The 19,932-nt window shown below is 38.8% G+C and overlaps 1 protein-coding gene across 2 annotated transcripts in view; it reads right to left on the reverse strand.

Annotated features, from left to right (window-relative positions):
- Positions 1-17,335, reverse strand: part of LOC106077033 (putative autophagy-related protein 11) — a 44,794-nt gene extending 27,459 nt beyond the window's left edge. Inside the window, exons 1-3 of one of the 2 annotated variants that reach the window (XM_056033141.1) lie at positions 17,273-17,335; positions 4,634-7,728; positions 661-920 (exon numbers count right to left, since the gene is read on the reverse strand). In XM_056033141.1, the coding sequence (XP_055889116.1) occupies positions 661-920; positions 4,634-7,623 (3,250 nt within the window). In that variant the 5' untranslated portion in view covers positions 7,624-7,728; positions 17,273-17,335. The remainder of the gene's footprint in view (positions 1-660; positions 921-4,633; positions 7,729-17,272) is intronic. The other variant, XM_056033140.1, reaches the window with a different exon arrangement.
- Between the last annotated feature and the right edge of the window lie 2,597 nt (positions 17,336-19,932).

Below are 19,932 nucleotides of genomic sequence, written 5' to 3' on the forward strand. Positions count from 1 at the left end.
TTGAGACTTCAAAAATAAGCTCCCTTTTTATATAAAACAAGATTAATTAATTTGTTAATTTTTTTGACTGATTAGTGTACTGTCATCGACTATGAATAATTATGCAAATTTTTTTATTGAACCGAAAGTGGGATGTGGGAAAAAAAGTAATTACAAAGCAATACGAGGAATAGCTTTATATATACAGTAACACTTTCAACAAGTAGCATTTATTTTCTATATTCGACACCAAACAAAATAATTAATTACCAAAAATAATTGAACTAGTTGGTTAATTTATTTGTATTGATTCACATTCCGCCATAATTGTGTTAAGCTTTAACTCTATTTGAGAATTGTGTGTGAGTAGTAACGAGTTCAAACTTTTTACCAGACAGACAGATAGACAGACAGAGTTGATATAAGCATTGAACACATTGCTAGTTATTCTTCTGTCGTGACGTTGGCTAGAAAATATGACCTAATTGTCGTGTCGCTCTACAGGTGTCTTTTTCATTGTTTTATAATAACCAGAAAAGTATTTTTTTTTCTGGAACAAGGAAAGAGGTTATAATGGAACAAGGAAAAAGGTTAAAAGGACAAATAATGGAATACATACTAGTGACAAGAAGTACAAAAGTATGTCCGTGAAAAAAAAGCGTTATAAAACAGCTGCACTACCTTCGTGTTGGGATGACATTGTCCAGGCTTCCAGATCTTCAGACTTGACATTGTTGGCCAGGAGGTCGCAGATTTCATTGGTAATGACCCGTATGTCTTGAAGCTGCTCATTGATCCCGCCTGTCACGGCCTCGCATGCGCGGTAGGCGTCCGACAGCGATGTCAAGGTCCGGGTGAATTCAGGCACCTCCTCTGTTAGGTCTTGGATGGGCCTGGTTCGAAGCTGGGACTGGAACTCAGTCAATACGTTCTTGGCTTGTCTATGCAAACACAAATAAATGAAGGAAGTGGATTAAAGGTATAAAAGAGTTGGGCTTCTTATCCCAGGGATTTACTTTAATGTGCTATGTTTCATATCTAAATATTAAGACGCCACTAAGTTCCAGAATCTGAAATAATAGGCTTCCTACTTTACTTCACCAACCCAATGGCGGCTGGTAGTTGTACTGACTACTTTACTTCACCAACCCAAGGGTGGCTGGTAGTTGTACTGACTACTTTCCTTCACCAACCCAATGGCGGCTGGTAGTTGTACTGACTACTTTCCTTCACCAACCCAAGGGCGGCTGGTAGTTGTACTGACTACTTTACTTGACCAACCCAAGAATGCCTGGTAGTTGTACTGACTACTTTACTTCACCAACCCTATGGGGCTGGTAGTTGTAATGGCTACTTTACTTGACCAAGGTAAGCGCGGCTGGTATTTGTACTGACTACTTGACGCTATATTAGCCAAGAAAAACTGGTCTCGGTAGATTCTTGAATTAGTTTCAAATCTAGTGACATGATAATAAAGAGATTGAAATCACTTAGTTATGGGACATAATGCTGTTCTCTCAAAGAACGCCATGAGTTACGCCAGTCATGCCCAGCAGTGTCAGCTATTGTAGATATGTAGCAGTGTCAGCTATTGTAGATATGTAGCAGTGTCAGCTAGTGTAGATATGTAGCAGTGTCAGCTATTGTAGATATGTAGCAGTGTCAGCTATTGTAGATATGTAGCAGTGTCAGCTATTGTAGATATGTAGCAGTGTCAGCTATTGTAGATATGTAGCAGTGTCAGCTATTGTAGATATGTAGCAGTGTCAGCTATTGTAGATATGTAGCAGTGTCAGCTAGTGTAGATATGTAGCAGTGTCAGCTATTGTAGATATGTGTAAACATAGCTTGCCTTTTTGGTGTATCCGGTGCACAGAATATAGAAAGTGTTGATCAGCTTATTATATTTATAAAGCTTATATCATCTCACTCTGTCAGTCTGTCTGTCTGACTGTCTGTCTGGTAAAAGGTTTGTACACATTGAAATTATGCTAAATTATTTCCTTTATCTGACAACACAAGAATAATAAAATAAAATTAACCAATCAAATAATTAACTATTTGTAATTATTATGTTTATTCTATCTTGAACAAGGGAAAGAGATTGTACTTGACTGAAAGGGAGGTATTAGATGAATTAGTCCACTTATTGGATTGCCGCACTAAATTGAAACAAACAATGTTTAACTAAACAATCATCTCTAAACATGGGCACCACAATAGCAGAGTGGTTAGCACGTCGGCTCGAGGAGGCGTGAGCCATGAGTTGGAATTCAGGTCTTTTTTTTTTGTTTGTAAATGCTTTGAAAAACAAGTTACGTTAAACTCCACCCAGATAACCACCCCCCCCCCTCTTATTTTTTTCCAGCTGGTCCAGATAAGTGATAAGATCATTGCGTAGTGAGAAAGCTAAATATTTCTAATCGCAACAGATGTATTGTTGTTGGTTCAGATCTATCACACATGTAATGACATGACTGATGTAAGCTAATGGATACAACTACACTTCGTATACACTTGTTGAATTACAACTATGTCTGACTTATTTCTGGTTGTCTTCTAGAAGTTGTTTATTTTGTCGAGTTCAAATCTTCTCGTAATCTCTTTTCTTTCTCTTACTTTTATCTTTTGGTTTCATTCTATCGCCTCCACACTTCGCCACATTGATTTCTCTTCTTTTAGTAAGTTACTGCATTCTTTTAATGTAAATCGAACCTTCAGCATCAAAATGTGAAACAGCAAATGTATTTTACTTTGTTTAGGGTTTATCGTGCATTTTCTCAGTGAGTCTGAATCAAGGATGAATCAGTTTCTCTCTCTAAGAAGGTAGAACTATAGCATCGCTACCTTTATTGCTCATGTTGGATTTATCATAATAACCAAATACGTACAATCTCACAATGATTTAGTGACAAAAATGACGATATCAATCATCGCCAATTATTTATATCTATCAGACAATTTCCTGTCGCAGTTAACAAAGGTTAAATCGATACTATATATAAGGCTTTAAAATTTGTTTCAAAAATGGTATAAGTGTACACAAAATAAAAAAAAAAGGTTGTGTATTGGGATTTGAAAAGCAAAAGGTTTCACTTTCAGTTGACAAAATGTAGCCAATGCACATATTATGTAGGTAAAAGTACATTTTCGATTAGGCTATTAGTTTCAAAAACCTTAATGTGTCAGCATCAACGCGGCATCAAAAGTTACAGCATCAACTCGGCATCAGGGTGAAACATTCATGAAATAGAATCAATAAGCCAATACCGAAGCTAAAACATCTTACACTCGTTAGGGATGGAAGAGAGTCTCATCAACTTGCACAGTCTGCAACACCATTACAAAATAGGGCAGTTAAATAAACAGCGAAGCTCTCACAGAAGTGGTGGTATTAAAAAACTGAAAGGAAGGTTGTCTCTTTTGAGAGCCCGCTTTCAACTTTTCATGAAAGACGTTTTGAATCCTCTGGAAAAAAAAGTCGCAATAAGCACCTGCTCAGAAACAGGAACTCCTAAAATTTCTTACATACAGGCTACGGATAGAGCCTTCTCTTTGGCGTAGAACCTCAAAAGTCGTATAGCAATCAATAAACTTCTTTTTACTTGGTCTAAAACAGTTCCTCAACCTCCTCACTAATGTACATGACCATCATCATCATCAAACTCCATTAGAGTGAGGGCTTGAGAGGCTTAAATTCTCTCTTGCAAAAGCCCTGGACAGAAACACTGCTGTCTTGCGTAGTGCATACATGTCACCATACAGGTCGAGAAGTTTTGGTTTCCCAGACCTGTCGAGACGGAGATCAGCAAGTCTGGGGCAGTCAGAATATGAGGCACGGTTTCCTATTCTTCCCCGCAGCGGGGGCACCGTGAATAAAAATATGGCCATAGCCGTGAGAAATATGAGCCAACAGGACAGTAGCCTGTCCTGCACTGTGCTATAATAGCTTGCTCAGGCCTGGACAGACTCCACCACGGGGACGTTCGGTCAGGGCGTCTCATGCGCTCCCAGACTCCACAGGCTTTTTGGTTCCTGTCCCAGCACTCAAATCACTTTTCCATTTCTGTTTTTTTGAATTATAGCCAGAGCATGATGAAAACTTACAGCCTGTTCGGTGGGTGGAATTTTCCCTCCCTGGTGGGTGTTGCCAGTAACACCTATGTGACTCGATACCCACTACATTATTACAGGGATGCCGTAGCATTGCTTTATGTTGGGTGAAGCCTTGATGACAGTGTCGTTATTGGGGATGGCCATGGTCCAGGCTTTGCAAAGCCTGTAGTACAGATTTTGAGTCAGTGACCACAACAATCTGTGTTTCCCTTAAATATCCCTCGCCGAGTTGAGAGTCAATGTATTTTAAGGCTTCACAGACTGCCATGGTCTCCGCATCAAAACTGCAAACACTACCACATGGTCCAAACATTTTAACTGAGTAAACGCCAAGATAGTCGATGTAGGCTCCATAGGCTCCTACAGTTAAGGCTAGGCTATGCTTTGATTGAAATAGTAAACCCTTCATAACAATTTAGCATTAATGAGATCTAGGCACCTCAAAAAAACTGATATCCCATTTCCGTAGATCTGTTTTAGTTATTAACGTACGAAATTTCTGCTAATAATATCTAAATATTAATATTTATATTGTTACCTAAACATATCCTGTAGATTCTCTTGCATGTGGGTTAAGTTTTCCGTGGCGCTAGTGATGCGGCCTACTCTTATGTCCTCTGAGCTCATGGAGGATGTTTTTGCGTTTATTCTTAGATTGTCTTTTAAGTCTTTCACTGGGCGGTCATGATCTGGTTCTTTGGGACTAATCAAGGCATTGCGCCCACTTTCGTGCCAGCTGCATTCAGCATTGCTTGGAGATTGCCGAGCTGGTGTTTCCGAAATGTCTTCATTAGAGCAGGCACTAGAGCGCTGGCTGTAGGGATGCGAGTAGACGTTATTGGCGTCGTTTACAGTGCTGATGGCTTCGTTCCTGCTGACGCCGCTTGCGCTCCGCAGGCTCATGGACTCCAAATCATCCGAATAGCTTTTAGTTGATGAATCGTCATCGCTATACGCTGGCTCCTCATCGGCTGAATCATCAGTTTTAAATGAAAAGTTTTCAGTCTCATTGTGCTCTTCTTCATCGGAACTGATAACCTCCTGCTCACTATTCATGCTGGTTTTTCTGTTGACGGCACTCTCTTTGATACGCCTCTGTCGCCTTTTAGGATGGCTAGACTTGGGTCTCGAGAAGCGACCCTTTTCGTCAGCCTCGTTTAGTGCAGTGGTCGGGGGCGCTGTGTTCATCTGAGCAAAATCTAGATCCTCCCCTTCGTCGTGGCTGGTATCTTGATCGCTGTCGTACTCTGGAACTCTGGGACGAATACTTATCGCCCGGTCATCTAGTGAAACATAACTTAGGGGCGTCACAGAGTGAGCATATGCGTCCAGTCCTTGGGCGGAAGATTTTCGAGATCTAGGGGTTGGACTATCCTCTGGAATAAAGTCCTCAGAGTAAGAATAATTTGATCTCTGAGGGCTAGTTTCAGCACTGTGTCTTATGCTCTTTATAATTGTAGGATTATTATAATACCTTTTCCTCTCTTCTTTGAGACTTCTTTCATTGTGTTCATGTTCCGAGGGTTCTGTATTGCTGGGTACTGTGCCTGAAAACTGCGGTTTGTTATCCAAACTTTTGATGCTTAGATTTTCAGAATTTTCGTCTGAGTTTTGTAATTCTTCTACAATACGAATCCCGCAATTGCTTTCTTCCGGTAAGAGAGCTTGCTCTTTGACAGAGACAGAGTCTTTGTCATTTAATGACTCTATGAAAACCGCTTCTTTCTCTTCTGCTCTAAAAAGTTCATTGTGGTCATGACCTTTGTTAAATTGTTCTCCAGAAAGATCTAAGTGCAAAACATTTTCTGTATGATTGTCTTTATTCTCCTGTATATTGAAAGTTTCACTACAATTCAATTCTTTTTCCGAATCTGTAGAACGTCGTTGTTTTACGACGCGCCTAATTTGAGAGTCTTGAAAAATGTCTGTTAAAGTTTGTTCAGTAAGCACATTGACGAAGTTTGACACTTGAGCAGGGGGCGTGCCGGGGTCAGCATAATAGTCGTCAGCATCCTCATTTTCATTCAAATGTTCGGCGTTTACGTTGGAACTAGCGAGTGGATTGAATTGCTGGCTGGATTGATCTTCCTCCGAGTCAGACACTTCTACGCCGTCAGATGGTTCTTCACTGCTTTTACTAGAGTCACTGTCTCCAGTTTCTTTATCAAATGATTTTACGGTTTCACTGTCTTCTATATCAGTATTTAGTGTTAAATTGATTTCTGTCTGAATATGGTAACCATTAAACAGATGTGTCTCTACATTAGCAGTTGAATCTGTCGAAGTTGTCAATGGTTTTTCAAGAGAATTGTCTGTACTACAATCCTCGAGTTCTGGCTTTAATACAATATGATCAAGATTGTCTCTGTTAGTATCTTGGGTACAGGACAAATCCTCAATGTGATTTGAATTGGTTTCATTAAAGTACAGAACACTGTTCTCTTTTTTAGGACTACCTGTGTTAAATTGCCTCTCGTCTGGATTTTCAGTGTCACTATCAATACTGTTAGAGTCTGCTACTTTATCCGAAGTTGTGTTGTCTGCTGAGACTGAACTATGTTGACTTTCTGTATCAGTTTTTTGATTGCTTACATTGGCTGTGTCTAGAAGAGTGCCATCTACCACGATGTGGTTAGCGACAGCTTGATCTTCAAGTTCATTACCTTCAGTAGAATTTCTACCCCAGCCAACGAACTGTTGGGCATTTTGCTCATTCTTATTTAAAACATTGGAGCTATTATCGTCTTGATTCTCTTGAATGGCATCGACGACACTTTCCTTTACGTCAACAAAGTTATCACTTCCTCTTGGTATCCTCTCAGAGGTATCTTCACTCTCTAGTCTGTCGGTAAATGAGACATTGACTTTAACTAATTCCTCATCTAACAAGACGTTGGTGTCAGTATAATCTCCTTCTTTTGAGAATCTTATATCTTCACTTACTGTTGCGCGTACGTCCAATCCTGAAGATTTGTTACACTCATCCTTTGCCTTATCCCCACTTAGAAATGCACTTTCAGAACAAATAGATCCAGTCTCTATATTTTCTAGATTTCGTTCAGGGAAATCGGGTAAATCCGAATCAACAAAGTTCGTTTGTTCTTGAGACGAATTCGAATATTGAATCACTGTAACACTGGCGTCATCTCCCACTACAGTCTCTTTGTAGTCCTCTATGACTTCATTTTTCTGAATGACATTCGAATTGACTTTGGGAACAATGTTTTGACTATCCTCAGAAACAAATTCACCCGACACACTTACTTGAATTATGTTTTCTTTTAGTTCCCCTGTGGCTTCTGTTTCAGCGATGTGTATAGTCACAGATTCCTCCTGGTTTAGGTTTAAAGAACCGTGCGTCGTGGAAACAGGGAATGGGTCCCCGTAGTCCAAGGTCGCTTTGTCCGTCAACTCGGTAACCTGACTGTCGTTAAATCTCTTTTGCACGACACACTGCTCTTCGTCGTCCGAGCTTGAGTTGCCATTCCTGCTTGCTACTGAACAGTCTACGTCTGCCTCGAGTTCCATTGTCTCTGGCTCCTTTGTTTAGTATTTTGGTTCCGCTCTGTCTGTCAGCACTGTTCTTCTATGTAGCACAAGCAAGGGTCTTAATTCTACTACTGTCGATAAAGCCTGTATATAGAGATAGACAAAATTAAGGTATTAAAAAATCAATAAGCTTTTTTTTTTATGTTTTAAGACACAAAGGAACATGAAAACTAAAAAAAAAATCAATGTTTAAAATCTAAAGTAACGTGTAATTGTAATGTTTTTATTTGGGTTGTAAAATACAATCTAGACCAATACTGCAATGTCCCCAAAGATACAAAATAGTCTAATACATTTGTGGATGAGTTCTACAACAAAACGAGTAAAACTTCACTCAAAGATGGCGATTGTATCAGCTAATATAGAACTGAACAAACTGTTACTTCTCAAGCAGATATATGAGTTTTAGGGGTCAAGATACCAGAGTATTAGTAGGGCAATATGTCAGGATATTAAGGGTCAACATACCAGAATATTAGGGAGTCAATATACCAGAATATTAGGGGTCAACATACTAGAGTATTAGGGGTCAACATACTAGAGTATTAGGGGTCAACATACTAGAGTATTAGGGGTCAACATACTAGAGTATTAGCCAGTATTAGGCTTCAGGATAAAATGTTTTATCTTATCTTATTTTATCTTATATAATACAGACGTTACTTCAAAAAAGAAGATGATTACGTCCTACGCGTCATGCATTTAGTCATGCAAATTAACCAATGACTTTTCTCTTGTATTTTCCTTAATTTTGTTTTGTACTCTGTTATTTCTTATCAATTTATTTCCATTGAAATGTAAACTCTTAATGAGGTCCATTGAAAAAGTAATATTAATACAGCTCGTTAAATAAACATTTGAATCACAGATTCTTTGATCTTTATCTAAAAATACGGTTATGGTTTGTATTGTATATTAAAGTATTCTATTCAATTTCTTTTCTTTTAGACAGTCTTGCCAATGTTCTCTCTCTATAACCAGCACTCAATTCAGATTTTCATTTTGTATGAATAAAAGAAAATGATTTCATTATGTTATAGTTAATAAGTATATTAACAAAATCTCCATTGCAATATAATTGTATACATTGATTCAAACAAAGAAGAAACGTGAGCCTTCAGTTAACAACAGGTTCTGAGGTTGACGTTATTTAGAGATTTGTCTTGTCAATTGACGTTCGCATTGTGGAGACATGTATAAATCGTTGAACAAACAGACGGTAATCGTATATAGGCCAACTAGAATGTAGATTGTGTCCTGTTATTTTAAAATAGTCCGTTGTTACAATTTCGGTTGAATCGATGACGTGTTGTTGTTTAATTTAGAAAGAGTTCACCCAGGCAATGTTTATCTTGTAACGACATTACATTTCTTTTCACAATGTCCTCTATTCATCTCATACCTACCTGGAACCTGGGTAGTCAAAACCTGGAGTCGCATCTCGAAAACGGCTCTAATTATTTTCCAAGAAATTGTACAGTTGTTGTATATCGAATTAGAATTACTAACTCGTTAATCACACTGGGAAAACAATAGTTTGACCGTTATACATTTTTAAATAACAAAAAAAAAAAATTAATTTGGCTAGAAGTCTAGACATTCTTATCTTGGACAGACACGTCTTCAGGTATTTCCGAATGTATGTCATATTCATTACGGAGTTTATTATTACAGTAATAGACATTTATGAACATTTTGCGCACCGTATGGCTTTATAGGCTTAAATTAGAATTCACTTAACCAGCATTTTTTCTCAGCTTGAAGGGGGGGGGGAGAATGGAGTGGGGGAAAAAAATTATCTAACATTCTTTTGTTGTTAAGAGCAATATGATCGATATAGAAACTCTATATAGGAGGAATTGTCTTTTTTTTAAAGTGTTTTTTTTATACTTTATACTAGTTTCTGATTAGTCACAGACAACACTTCTTGATAAAATGATTTTTACGACAAAGAAAGTACTTCTGCCTAAAACTACACTGCTGCTATGTGGGTAATGTCCTCATGTCTTTTATGTTGGTAAATTGAGTTACATGCCGGTGTTAGGAAAGTCTACAAACTCGAAACACCACAAGAGTCAAAAGATTATTTTTGCTGTGGGGGTGTTAAAATGTTTCCCATAATGAATGTTTATTACAGCTAGTCGATTCAGCTTTTTTTTTATTTTCAGAGTATTTTGTACCTGGAGTTAGCGTAATGTCAGTAGATACGCTACTACATCCATGATATATATTGTAACGACTATCACCATCCAGGCTCCGGTACACCACATGACACAACCAGCTCAAAGAACGTGACAACTAGGGCTACAAAGTAACGTATAACTTTAATGGTCCAATAAATCACAGCTCATATTGTACAATTGGCAACATGCAACACTGACTGTACAAATGTTCAGCCGTGGATATCTGTAACGCCGTATAAACTCTGTACTGTTGTAAGAAGGACTCTCCTGGCTTCTCTATATCTTATGAGCTCTGTCGTAACGTACTGAAACGTAGATCGTGAGGTTGTGACTGACTCGACTTTGACACTTCTTCTATTAAAATAAGGTCCCAAAAGGCCTTCCGCATGGAATATCACTTGACCCTTCTGGGAGGTTACTTGACTATATCTGACGTGACTGACCTGAGATATGTTCACATGACAGGTGTTTCCCGAAACGTAGCCATGCCGCCTCTCGATTCATTCGACCGTCGACACTTGTCACTGTTGACCGCTCGTCCAGGGCTGGCCAGTGTTATGTGTGTCAGGTAAGATTCTAAATACACACAAAACTTTCATATCCGTGACACCACAAGAGTTATAACAAAGAGCGATAGATAGACAAACACAAAACCACCGTGTCTTATTACACTATCATATTCATCTTACAGATTGTATCAGATCAAGACAAAAAAAAAACAAGTCTTGTGCCAGAGAGAATTGACCCAAATCTAAAACTGGTTTAGAAATAATGTGGTTATAAAATGAGACGTAGTCTAGTCAAATTGCTGAGAAGTTTGTTCACACTAGGGACATGTTATGTTTCAAGTTTGGTCACACTAGGGACATGTTATGTTTCAAGTTTGGTCACACTAGGGACATGTTATGTTTCAAGTTTGGTCACACTAGGGACATGTTATGTTTCAAGTTTGGTCACACTAGGGACATGTTATGTTTCAAGTTTGGTCACACTAGGGACATGTTATGTTTCAAGTTTGGTCACACTAGGGACATGTTATGTTTCAAGTTTGGTCACACTAGGGACATGTTATGTTTCAAGTTTGGTCACACTAGGGACATGTTATGTTTCAAGTTTGGTCACACTAGGGACATGTTATGTTTCAAGTTTGGTCACACTAGGGACATGTTATGTTTCAAGTTTGGTCACACTAGGGACATGTTATGTTTCAAGTTTGGTCACACTAGGGACATGTTATGTTTCAAGTTTGGTCACACTAGGGACATGTTATGTTTCAAGTTTGGTCACACTAGGGACATGTTATGTTTCAAGTTTGGTCACACTAGGGACATGTTATGTTTCAAGTTTACAACTCTTAGCTTAAACACGGTGTCCAAAGTTATCGTGATAGCATTGCACACAGTAGTATGTAGGTTGGTAGATGGTACCAGATGTATTCTATCTGACCCATAGACAATGTAAGTAGCACTATGATATTTTTTCATCACTTTTTGAAATCTGTATTTAAATTCTGTATTATTTAAGTTTTTTTTTTACTTAATAACCAGGTGTTTTAACATTGGCAACACAGATCTAGTTGTATTAGGAATTTATCTTTAAAAATAATAATAATAATATTTATTATCAGATTTTGGCCTTCTTAAAAGGGTCCTTTAAATCAAGGCAGGGTGTAAGGCTGAGCAGACAGAGCAGCTGCCCAGGCGCCTCACCCTCAATCTAAGAAAAAAAACAGCACTTTTTAAAGTATGTATGCTAATTATGAAAAAAACGAAGACTAATGAGATAACACGTACAAGTGATCTAATGTGTCATTACTCTAGCGTGTAAGGAGATCATTTTCATTAAAAGAGGGTAGGGGGCCTCCACCAACTTATCGCCTACGTCAGGGGTGGGAAACCTTTTTTCTACCGAGGGCCGCATTAAAAAAAATGGGGGACTGGCGGGCCGCATAATTTTTTTAATATTTTTTTACTCCCGATTGAGGACAACAGTTAGCAATTTCTTGAACTAATTTTACGAATAATTTTTTAAAATTTTGTTATTGTCTTTTTACATCCCAACATTTCACCACAAATGTACAATTGTATTTAATGTGAAGCATTTAACTGTCTACATCCGTGCATAATGTTCTGTAACTGTAGAACTAGCTTACTAGTTGTTTTGTTCTTGCGACTGCTGTCAAATTACAGTCAGTGAGCATCGACCTGTTCTAACACTTCATAATTTTCAAACAAACGAAATAAAGCGTGTTCACAGATGAATTGGGTTCCGAATCATGGGTGTAGCCAGGGGGGGGGGGGGATTCAAACCACCCCCCCCCCCGAAATGAAATCCCCCCCTCTGGGGGGGATCGGAATTTAGTGACTGATTTTTTGCTTTGATTTTGTTTATTTTAGGTGAGATTTTAATACTAAACCATTACTTGCCCCAGCACAACCAAGCGTGTTTTGAGTTTAAAACCCCCTACCAGGGGGGTTTGAGTTTAAAAACCCCTACAAGGGGGGTTCGAGTTTAATACCCCAACCAGGGGGGGTTGAGTTTAAAACCCCCTACCTGGGGTTTTTGGCTTTTGCAGTTAAATCTCCCTCTTCTAGAAAACAAAACAAAAAAAAAATGCAAACAAAAAAACCCAAATTCCAAGACAAAAAAAAAAAGCAAATAACGCACTCAAAATGTTATGAGCGTAGCTAAATGGGTTTTGACCCAGTTTTGAGTTTAAACCCCACTTCAGCGGGGTTTGAAGGTAAAAATACCACTTTAATAATAATCAAAGCAAATTATTCACTCTAAAATCTATGAGCGTAGCCAAAGGGGTTTTGAATTTACCCCCCCCCCCCAGCCAGGGGGTTTGAAGCTAAAAAATACATCTTCGGTGTAAGAAAATGCAAATTACGCACTCAAAATGTTATGAGCGTTGCCAAAAGGGTTTTGAGTTTAAACCCGCCTTCAGGGGGGTTTGATGCTAAAATACCTCTTCAATATAAAAAAAAAGCAAATTACACACTAAAATTATTTGAGCGTAGCCAATCCAATCGGGGGTTTTGAGTTTAAACCCCTCTCCTACAGATGGCTTTTTTTTTAAAGTTTAAAACCCCTCCAGATGATTTTGAGTTTAAGATCCCCCTACAGAGCATTTGGAGGCGAAAAACCCCCATCAGATGATTTTGACGATAAAACTTCCCTTTTCGATATAAAATCTAAAGCAAACTACAGTCACTTAATTCCAAGAGCGTATTCAAGAGAGACTAGACATTTTTACCAGTGGCAGGGCTCCATTAATAAACTGCAGTGAATAGTCATTTGCCGAAATTAGAAACACTAAATGTGGCTCAATAAAGATGGCTAAGACAGATTTTAGGAGTCAGTTATAGAGATCGGGTCCAAATCAAGGAAATCCTTTGCCGAACTGGGAGTCGACCCCTTAGTAAGATTGTGACAGAGCGTCGCATGAGGTTTGCGGGACATGTTCTCCGACAAAAAGAATTACGCATAAGAAGAGTTGCGATGATATCCTAGTACAACATGACGCCACACATGGCAGGTGGTAAGAGGCTTCAGACATTACCAGTGACAGATTTGTATGGAAACAGCTTGACGGCAAATGCTCCGAACGGCGTGGGAGGGTTTAAGTCAGTAAGAAGAGCACATTATGTTTTTGAAATAAAACTTTTTAATAGCAGGAAAATAAAGTGTAGGTACCTCAGAATATGCATTTTGTTGGCTTTCAATATCAGAAATAGTGCTTGGCTCCTAGCGCTCCCCCAGACCTCCTTGCTAGTAATGGCGGGAGATCTACAACTTTATTAAAACAGCTTGACGGCAAATGCGCAGAAAGGCAGGGGAGGGTCTAAGTCAGTAAGAATAGCACATTAGGTTTTTGAAATAAAACTTTTTAATAGCTGGTAAATGCAGTGTAGATACCTCAGAATATGCATTTTGTTGGCTTTCAATATCAGAAATAGTGCTTGGCGGCGGGGCTTCGCCCCGCGCTGGGGAGCTCCTAGCGCTCCCCCAGACCCTCTTGCTAGTAATGGCTGGAAATCTACAATTTTTCCACTAACTCATGGAAGAACCTATTCTAGGGCACAATAAACGTCTTCCGAAAGAATGAAGGGTCAGAATGTAATAAAGATTATGTACACACACACATAAATACATATACATTTTTTTCGCGTGGGGAGGGGGGTGGTCGGGGAATCCCCCCCCCCCCGAAAAAAAACCTGCGAATAATATGACAGCTTCGCAGCAAAGTTTTCTTAAGTATGGGAATACAGCTTCTGGCAGTCATGAAACTTCCGTGGAAGAACTCACTGGAATTACTCTTTCAGGTCATAATTTGCTTGGAGGTCTGTCATCTGGAGCTAAATCAGCTTCTGCATTAAAGGTGAGCTGATGGTATTGAAAACTAGTTCCAAGATCTTGACGTCTTAAAATTTGCTTTCAAATTCCACAATCAAGGAATCCAAATAAGTCTTCTAATTTCATCCATTTCACTAGAAATAGTTTCACCTTTCAGCTAAGGAAAATGATAAAACCTAATTTCACTCGCTGGCTCGAGAAGTGGAATAACTTTGTGTGAAAAGATTTAAGATGCACATACATTTCATTTGCAAACAAAACATTGCATTGTCTCCAATGATAAACATGAAGTCTGTCTTCGACTCTTTTTTAGAAATATTAGTAACAAAGTCACAGTCAATGTCCTTTCAATGAACCGAACTATTTCTTCCTTGAGATTCCATATTCTTCTAGGCCAGCGGATACTACTGTGTTACCGAACATCGGAATGTTTTGTTCCAAATCTTCAAGTACTTTTCGGAACTGCCAGTTATGGCCGGCAGATAATTGGAGGCCCTTGGCAAAATGAATTTGGTGGCCTCAAATAAAATAAAATAAAATAAAATAGCGACAACGGTAGTATTATTCAATTTATTAAAAACCTATTGTACTTCAACAATAACATTGAGGACAAGTTTCGCTATTTCTTCTCTAAAATAACAGACACATAATCAGTACAAGGCCCTCAACAATTGGTGACCGTAAGCACTTTGTCTATGCCTAAGGCTGGCCCTGTGCCAATAATAAGATCATTGAGAAATCAATTCCAACAATATATTTGATATTCAATGCTTTATTTTATTAAAAACCCCTTTTTTTCTTTGTCAAAGCACGAGCTTCATTAGTTGTTACACTTGCCATCTTGTACAAGTCGACCCAACACTTTCAACATAGTTTTTGATAGAATTGAATAAATACTGGCCTGTGTTTGTCTTTGACTGAATGTTTCGAAATATTGCCATTAAGAATAATCTTCCTTTACTTTAAACTTTTTAGAATAACGTTTAAAGACAATGTTTTTTTAGCCAGTTTAGTTTCTTCATGATAAGTGATAAGAATCAAAAGTTTCAATTATTTCTAGATCTATAGATATTTACGATTATTTATATAAATATATTTGCATTTTTATATGTGTAATGTGTGGGAACACCTGATTTCTTTAAGCGTCGGCGGGACGCATGTGGCCCGCTTTCTCCAGTTAACCCACCCCTGGTCTACGTTGCTTGACAAGTACCTAAAATCTAAGTACTAGATTAGCTGGAGCTCTGAGTGTGGGTTCTAATCTCAGCCTGGTTAGTGCACGGTCACAGAGACTTAAGCTTCGTTACAGATAGTTACGTCTGCCCCTCCTCCCCCCGAGGCACACCTTAATGTTACTGCCACACATACACACACACACATTTTCAATGAAGCGTTAATCAGTTCGGAGGTTTGCAATCAATCTGTAGACTTTGTTTCAATGCATAGATAATCGATAGCTACCTTTAAAACTCGGATTGTTTCCCTTTAGTTAATAATAGCGTGCCTTGTGTTTACCTCCGCCTTCGATCTTGTTGCTAGCAATGGGATTTGGTTTTGTTTTTCATTCTCACGATTGCGGGCCTTTGGGCGACTACCCCTCCCCCACCCACCCCAGGGAAGAATATGGTGTCTGAGCAAGGTTGAAGGGTTTGGGGGGGGGGGGAGGAGGGAATTGTCACTAAACTAATAACAGATTAGAAGAAAATCTTTTTATCAAAATCCATATTGTTTTTTTTTTTTCAATCTGTAATATATTAATTGTATCTAGTAAAGTGACCCATTTAACACTATAACGTCTGTAGTGCAGATAAAAGGAATCGCATAGTCAATAGCTTACGAGGGTGTAATGAGTCCAGCACAGTGACCAGTCTTCCTCATTTACCCTCTCCCCTTCCCGGAGAACTTTAATAATTAAGGTGACTCAAAAGAGCTTTTAAATCTTATAATGTCTCATGACCTCACCATAACATGAGTCCTAGGTCAACGCGAACTTGAATCCATTTACACAGTGTGTCATGTCTGTATAAATGTCGAGTGGGCAGTAGAAGCACGATGAGCAGGTTATTGAACACATTGAACTTTGAACTTTTCTAGAGTTCCAGTTTAATTGTTTAAATTAAATCTATGTCTTAGGATTCATTTTGTATTTACTACAGACATAAAAAAAAAAAAGAAATAGGTCGTGTGGTGTGCTCTTTGGACTGTCGTCTCGATGGTGCCGGGTTCTAACCCTGCCCGCTGCCATCCCGCGCCGTCCTGCGGGAGTTTTGGTCTAGGATGAAGTAATCTTAATTTCTGAATATCATAAAGTAAAACATTTTTAAAAAATTTGATTTGAAAATGTCAACGTGGTCTAAGTCTCTTAAAGTTAAGGACCGTTTCTCATATTTTTACTTGACGCTCTCTCCCTGAGCCTAAAAAAATTACTAGACTCCTTCCCCCCAACCGGCTTAGAGATATGGGAGTCCCTAAAGGGGTTGCAGGTTGTAGCTTCGAGCTTTAAATATTTCCAGCATTCTGACCATAGATTCTTTCCCCTTTCTGTTTAAATATATAAATATACATTATTACACAATACAATTATATATTTGTGACGTATGACATTGTATTACAATTATTTGTAACACTAAAATTATACTGTAACAAAATAACGTTTTTCTTTCATAATTCTAAATTAAGAGTATACATAATACTTTAATAATTGTTTTTCTAACATTATCTGATGAAATATAATAGCACTACTATTATGTCCATTTTACAGAATATTTCAAAACTAGCTGCCTTATAATTATTTGCTTTGTTTTAATTATGGTATGTTGCGTTACATACGAAATATTTCGTAATATAGAATCTAGATAGAAAAAGAAACAAGAGCTGACTCTGCGTGGTTAATTAGACGGTTAATTAAACAAACATCAGGGTTTTAATTAAAACATGACAACAGCAAAGAATATAAACTGTGCTATTCAGCCAAGAGCTATCCCATCCAACCACCTTCTTTGTATATATAGATAGTAAATATTTCGAGACTCAAAAGCATATCGTCCTAAGGCGACTACCAAGTGACCAAACTAAAAGCAGCTTACCTCCAAGCGTTGCTCACATAATTCTATCAAGTAAAATGATCCACTTCACTTAGTTACCCAGACATAACCAGCTGCATGTGAAGTGCTCACATAAGACTGGGGTGTATGCTTGTAGGATGATTGATTATTGTTTCTAGATCAATATAATCAATAGTTTCGTTGCCTTTTACCTTTTTATGCATAGATTTAACAGACGGCCAGGTTAGGACATAATTGTGTGGTCAGCGCCAACACGGGAATGCTTTTACCTTTTCGCAGTTTTAATATCTGAACTTTGCTTTCACTTAATTTGCATTTTCTCTATTTATGATAAACTTCTTTTTTATGTTATTAAATAAAAACTTTTTCTTTTTATAAAAACGTTTCCCCTTTCAGAGCTTGCGATCTCTAGGGCAGATGATGTTAAGGTCATCAGTTTCATTGGCCAACGGTTAACTATCAGGGTGTCAAGTGGCTAGCACAACAACCAACCGCCTTTACTTTCTTTATATAAATAGATAGAAAGATGTATTTATAAGCTTGTTAAAATAAATCTTTCCTCAATATCTCAATGTGAGGATAGAAATAGTAAATGTAATAATGTCATAACTATAGGAAATAAAATAATCAGATGAATAGACCAAGAGCCGATGGTGTAATTGTACAGTATAATGATATTGATTACTTGAGAACAAAAGAACAAGAGACAAACGAGATACATGAAATGTTCGAGGGATTTCCGATGTTTGAATTGAAAGTTGGACAGTCAACAAAACAAAGAGGCGAAGACAGAGTTACACTCACTCTAAGCCATTTAGATCGATCAACTGATAGTGAGCTTATCTTCGTTTGGTCAACCAATGGATAGATTCATTTAAAAGCATATCCTGTGTAAAAAAAAAACACTAATATTTATTATATATCATTTATTTTCATGAGAAGTTTTACCCACTAATGCTAAAAATACATTCTGACACAATAAACTGTTTGTTATGTGTCTGTGAGCTACGTTGTAAGCAATCTGAATCCACTCACCCAGCAGCAGCACTGGCTAGTCCAAATGAAGTCCATTCATATAACGCTGGTGAAAGATGAGGTCTGCAAGTTGGAAATCACTTTGAAAGAGATCGATAAACTTCGATAATGCTCTCACCCCCTTTTTGATATCTGGCGTTTATTAGATTTTAATAAGTGGCAAGCTTTGTTCTACACAATCACTGGGACTCAAGGCATGGAACTCTAGAGAGGAAATTAGAAAATCAAAAAAAAAATACATTGATTGATATTCTACCTTACCCCAGTTTTTTTTTAATGTTGACAATTTTATAAATTGAGACAGAGAAAAAGTGAAAGAAGGAGGAAGAAAGAGGAGAGACGAAAGAGAGGAAGAAAAGAGAGGTAAAGAGGGAGAGAGGGGAAGAAAGAGGGAGAGAGGGGAAGAAAGAGGGAGAGAGGGGAAAGAAAGAGGGAGAGAGGGGAAGAAAGAGGGAGAGAGGGGAAGAAAGAGGGAGAAAGGGGAAGAAAGAGGAGAGACGAAAGAGAGGAAGAAAAGAGAGATGAAAGAGGGAGAGAGGGGAAGAAAGAGGGAGAGAGGGGAAGAAAGAGGGGGAGAGGGAAGGAAAGAGGGAGAGAGGGGAAGAAAGAGGGACAGAGGGAAAGAAAGAGGGACAGAGGGGAAGAAAGAGGGAGAGAGGTGAAGAAAGAGGGAGAGAGGGGAAGAAAGAGGGAGAGAAGGGAAAGAAAGAGGGAGAGAGGGAAAGAAAGAGGGAGAGAGGGGAAGAAAGAGGGGGAGAGGGAAAGAAAGAGGGAGAGAGGGAAAGAAAGAGGGAGAGAGGGGAAGAAAGAGGGCGAGAGGGGAAGAAAGAGGGCGAGAGTGAAAGAAAGAGGGAGAAAGGGGAAGAAAGAGGGGGAGAGGGAAGGAAAGAGGGGGAGAGGGAAGGAAAGAGGGAGAGAGGGAAAGAAATAGGGAGAGAGGGGAAGAAAGAGGGAGAGAGGGGGAAGAAAGAGGGAGAGAGGGGAATGAAGAGGGAGAGAGGGGAAGAAAGAGGGAGAGAGGGAAAGAAAGAGGGAGAGAGGGGAAGAAAGAGGGAAAGAAAGAGGGAGAGAGGGAAAGAAAGAGGGAGATAGGGGAAGAAAGAGGGAGAGAGGGGAAGAAAGAGGGAGGGAGGGGAAAGAAAGATGGAGGGAGGGAAAAAAAGAAGGAGGGAGAATGAGGAAAAAATATTGTTGCAATAATCGTCTCCGGCGAGAGTATTCTGCCTTTGCAACTTATCACGTGACTAAAGAGACCAATCCTTAATACACATCTGTGGTCACAGTGTGGGCATCAGTTATCGCCAGGCGCTCTTGGACCTTCACCCTTCATTCTACTCCTGGTGTATATGCCATCTGTAATCCGAGACCCTTCCTTTATGCTCGCTCTCCATATGGATCTATTCAGTGCCACTTTTTCCCAACTGTTTAGTGTCAAGCTTCATGTCCCGTTGGCATACATTAGTCTGCTTTAGTAGTTGACGATCATCACCATACAGAATGTCACGAGGAAGTCGACATTGTGACAATTTATGAATGTGAATGTGACGAAGCCAGCCAAGGCGTCTGCTGCTCATAACAGCTTTTTGTTTTCCTGCCAAGAGTAGGTTGACCTTGTCTTAATGCCTTGTAGCGGAGTGATGATCACA

This window comes from Biomphalaria glabrata, chromosome 6 (assembly GCF_947242115.1).
Source record: "Biomphalaria glabrata chromosome 6, xgBioGlab47.1, whole genome shotgun sequence".
Lineage (NCBI taxonomy): Eukaryota > Metazoa > Mollusca > Gastropoda > Planorbidae > Biomphalaria > Biomphalaria glabrata.